This window comes from Chinchilla lanigera, unplaced genomic scaffold (assembly GCF_000276665.1).
Source record: "Chinchilla lanigera isolate Chin_1 unplaced genomic scaffold, ChiLan1.0 scaffold00002, whole genome shotgun sequence".
In the NCBI taxonomy this organism is placed as follows: domain Eukaryota; kingdom Metazoa; phylum Chordata; class Mammalia; order Rodentia; family Chinchillidae; genus Chinchilla; species Chinchilla lanigera.
Window position 1 is genome coordinate 46,103,469 of NW_004955403.1, and position 4,681 is coordinate 46,108,149.

General features: G+C 58.7%; 1 protein-coding gene across 1 annotated transcript; it reads right to left on the reverse strand.

Moving 5' to 3' along the window:
- Positions 1 to 1,978: 1,978 nt before the first annotated feature.
- Positions 1,979 to 4,681, reverse strand: Egr3 (early growth response 3; the record flags this gene model as incomplete). The annotated part of the gene is given in 2 exon segments (XM_005373688.2): positions 1,979 to 3,083; positions 4,351 to 4,681. Coding segments are annotated over 2 exon segments (1,167 nt in total). The 3' UTR covers positions 1,979 to 2,070.

Sequence of the window (4,681 nt, forward strand, 5' to 3'; positions counted from 1 at the left end):
ATTCCTCCTTCCAGCTTTGAAGTGACCAAAATTTTTTGTTTTTAAATAATCATCACATTATAAAAAGTATTCAGCAAAATACTGTCTCTGCAAAGAAAGATTTTACCCTTCAGCTGAAAAAATATGGGCCGTCCTGGCAAACTTCATCTTCTTCTTTCTCCTACAAAAAGCCCCAGTACCTGGAAATTCACAATCCCCCTGCTCTTTGAGTTTCTCTCCCTTCACTAGAGTCCTTTTAGTATTATTTATCCACCACCAAAACGGTGCTTTTTTATTTAAAAAAAAAAAAAAAGTGGGAAACGCATAAAGTGACTTTAAAAACAGACATTCTGTAAACTCCAGACCTTTGTTCCTTCTCTCTGGGCAGCTTTCTGGCCGCAGGAGAAATAACGCAAATAAGGAACAGTACATTCAGTCAAGACTGCTGGCAGCTGTGTCAGAGAGCACCCTTCCCTACTTCTCCGCTTCCTTGGAAAGGGCCACCCTGTGTGAGGGAGGCCTGGGAGGGACCCGCTGGGGGAGAGGGGGCGCCTGAGAAGAGGTGAGGTAGGGCAGGGAGAAGGTGAGACTGGGGTATGGATAAAGAGATGCTTCATTCATTTACATGAATTGATGCAAAAATCCTCATGTATTTTTGAGGAAAATTTGGACAGAGATGTGTATGCATATATATACACATATATGCATGTATGTGAGTAGGTATATTCACATATGCATACACACATATGTAGCTATCATCTCATCAGTTAACATTTTCATAAAAATAAATCATTTAAAGCTGCATATGCCTACAGATTCTCTTTATTCCAGTGCGCTGCACTGGATAACCAAGTACCTTAGAGATTTGTTTTTGCTAGGAATACATATTGTGTGTATATTATATATACGTATGTCTGTGCATTTTCATGCACACATACATATACATACATATACATACACACATCATATACTTATATTTAAATTCTGTTTTTTGGGCAAAAACAACCAAAGCCAGCTCTCTCATGAAAGGTGGGAAGGAGAAATGGGTATGTGAGTGACAGCAAATGAAAAGCTGGTGGCTGGTTGAGGCCTGCCTTTCTGGGAGAAGATTTTGAGACGCACTTGGACAAGGCTAAGAGAGAAGGGAAGAGGAGCGTGGGGAAGGACAGAGGCCAAACTTGCAAAGGGATTCAGGGGAAGTGGGGCCGCGGAAATACATTTTTAAAAGGCAGGCTCAGTGACTATGCTTTCTCCCCAAAGATCAAAGTGCCCTGAGGCCTAAGAGGCAAGCACTCAGAAAAGAAGGGGTTTCGAGGGGTCAAACCCAAAGCGGCGGCAGCAGCACCGCGGAGGCGGCATCCGAGGCATTTCTGTAAGAAACATTATTTCGGAGCAGATGGAAGACCATCTCCTCCTGCCACGTGCAGGTCCCCAGCCCGGGACATCCCCCGGCGCCTTGGGGACCCGATGTGGGGAAGAGTTTGGGGTAGACACAGCCCAGATCAGCTCAAGAGTCACACACACACACACACACACGCGTGCGCACACATACATACACATATACACACACAAACACACACGCGAGCACGCACACACTCGCGCGCATCCCCGCACGCAGGCGCGCGTGCGTGCGGCGGGCAGCAAGCTCTGCGCTTTGGTGCGCTCCATACCCCCTCCCCCTCTCGGGTCTTCGATGGGGACAGAGGGAGACACGGGGGAATCAGTGAGGTGCTTGGGTCCGGCGAGGGTTGGGGTGGGCCCTTTTCAGTCCCCCGCAGGTCCTTGGCGCGGCCCAGCGGCCCCTGGATCAAGGCGATCCGAACTGAACAAAGCGGGCTAGACGCCACCTTTCCGCCCCCACGCCTCGGTTAAGAGGGGGACGGCGAGAGGAAGGCGCCTCCAGCCTTGGCCCCCAACCGCTGGCGGGTGTGAAAGGGTGGGAGCGGGGGCATCGAAGGGTGCAAGGGGCCGCACGTCCATGGAGAGGCCAGGGCGCGGCCCCTAAGCCTCCGTGGCTGGCTTTCCCGCTGCTTTCAAGCGAGCAACTGGGAGGCACTGGAGGGAAAAAGAGGGGGCCTGGGAGCCCGAGCCTCAGGCGCAGGTGGTGACCACGGGGGCCAAAGACACGGAGGGCGCCGAGGATGCGGAAGGTGCACCCCCTTTCTCCGCCTTCTTCTCCTTTTGCTTGAGGTGGATCTTGGCGTGGCGCTTGCGCTCGTCGCTGCGCGCAAACTTGCGCCCGCAGAACTCGCAGGCAAAGGGCTTCTCGCCCGTGTGCGTGCGGATATGAGTGGTGAGGTGGTCGCTGCGGCTGAAGCTCCGCATGCAGATCCGGCACTGGAAGGGCTTGTGGCCCGTGTGGATGCGAAGGTGCCGGGTCAGCTCGTCCGAGCGGCTGAAGCGGCGGTCACAGCCCTCCGCTGGGCACGCGTGGGGCCGCTCGTGGAGCGGGGTCTTGCTGGGCCGGTTGGGGTACTTGCGGGGCCGGATGGGCTTGAGCGTGAGCGGCGGTTGGGGCAGGCTGCCAAAGCCCGGGTGGATCTGCTTGTCTTTGAATGCCTTGATGGTCTCCAGAGGGGTAATAGGGGGCGGATTGACCCGGATGGGGTCCATGCCCTGGAAGGGCTTGTGTTCCGGAATGGAGCCCATGTCGTTGGGGTGGTGGTACAGGTTGTAGTCAGGAATCATGGGGAAGAGATTGCTGTCCAAGGCCGGCTTGGCCGATTGGTAATCCTGGGGGGAATAGGCGAGCCCGGGATTGCCCTGGGGGTCGTGGAAAGACACGGGCTCCGAGTAGAGATCACCGCAATTGGAATATGGGGGCAGCGCCGGATACATGGCCTCCACGTCTCCCTGCGGCGGCTGCACCATGCTGCTGGCCGTGGACGTCTGCGTGGTGAGCGCCCCTGAGGCCGGGGGCACCCCCAAGATGCCGGCGCTCATGAGGCTAATGATGTTGTCCTGGCACCAGTTGGAAGGGGAGTCGAAAGCGAACTTTCCCAAGTAGGTCACGGTCTTGTTGCCGGGGGCTGGCTGGAAGGAGCCCGAATAAGAGAGTTCCGGGTTGGGCTTCTCGTTGGTCAGACCGATGTCCATCACATTCTCTGCGGAGAGCAGGGGAGAGAGGGAAGGGGTGAGTGAAGCCAAGCCGACTCCTGCGCTGCGCCCAGGTCCTCGCCCAGGTACGGAGGGTGCGGCCGGCTGGAGTGCGCAGCGCATGGGTAAGAGGAACGCTGAGCGCAAAGCGGGCGGTGCCGCGCTCCCGGGCGCAACCTGGATACAGCAAAATACTACGGATCGGGGTGTGGAGAGGCTGCGGCACACACTCCGCACACGCCACGCACACACTCACGTACCACACACACGCGCGCGCGCGAGAAGCATTGTTGTTCTTCCCGAGCCGGGGCAGGCAGGTAGCTGCAGCTACAGGTAGTTTCAGACCCGGAGTGAGCGGGGCTCTAGCTCTCCAGGGCACACAACTCGTCCTCTTCCCTCGGCCCTGTCTACTCCAGGACACCGCACCTTTACCGCCCCGGCAATGCCCCCTTCGCGCGCTGCGCCCAGGTCGCGGACCCGGAGCGCTTCGACGCTTTGTCCTCGGAGCGTGGAAAGGTGCAGCCCGCGAAGGGAGCTCTCCCGTCGCCTCCCCCAGCCCTAGCCTTCTCTGAGCCTGAAGGAGCTTTCAGCTCTTGCTGGAGGGGAAGAGCCCAGCCCCAGCTAGCAAGGTGGAGGGCGGTGGAAAACCGGCCGTGTCTCCGTGGCGGGAGCGGCGGTCCTTCCCCAGCTCCGAGGTCCTGGGATGGCCCCCCATGACAGTCCCCCCGCCCCCCTCCCTCTCCCCGCCGTCCCCACACCCCCACGGCTTTGCTGAACGCCCCGGAAAGGCAGCGTCGCAGTACCTCTCCCACCGCGGGGACTCCACGCCGCACATGGCTCCATCCCGGGTGGGAGGCTGAGGGAGTAAGGGGGGAGAGCGCGGGTGAAAAAGACGCTGGGCTCCTCCCGAGAAAGGGGGCGACAGCACCACGCCTTGCGCATTGCCCAGAGATCGGGCCCCCTGCGTGGGGAGGGAGAACCCCAGAGCAGCTCGCACCTACCTCCCTCTGGTCGGCGGCTGCCCCCACCCGGGAGAACCAAAGCTTCTACGGTGGCGTCGCCAACCGAGCCTTCCCGATCGAGGAGGGCGGGAGGAGTGGGTGGGAAAAGCAACTCGCCCCCTGGATTAATTCCCAGCGCCCCCTTCATCCATCCATCTATGCATCTAGCCATCCATCCATCCATGCAGCCATCCATCCGCAGCTAGGTCGCTCCCTCCTCCTCTTCCTCTGCCTTTCCTGCCTCGCTGCCTCGCCGCCTCCCCGCCGCCCTTACCTGTAGCCATCTGATTGTAATGGGCTACCGAGTCGCCGCTGCCGGAGAAGAGGTTGAGCGCGCTGGGGATCTCCTCGGGGTACAGATTGTCAGGCAGTTGGTTTAGCAAACTGCTCATGGTCACCGGCAGCTTCTCGGCGAGTTTGCCGGTCATAGCACTCCCGAGCTGTCGCCGCCACCGCCACCGCGGCCACCGCCGCTCGCTCCTAACGCAGCTTCCAGGCAAGCGGCATCCGAAAGGCGATCCGTGGTGCAGGGGAAAAGCATGCGAGAGGGAAAGTTCGGGGGGAGGAGGAGGGAAGAGGGGAAGGGGTGGGCCAGGGGAGGGTAT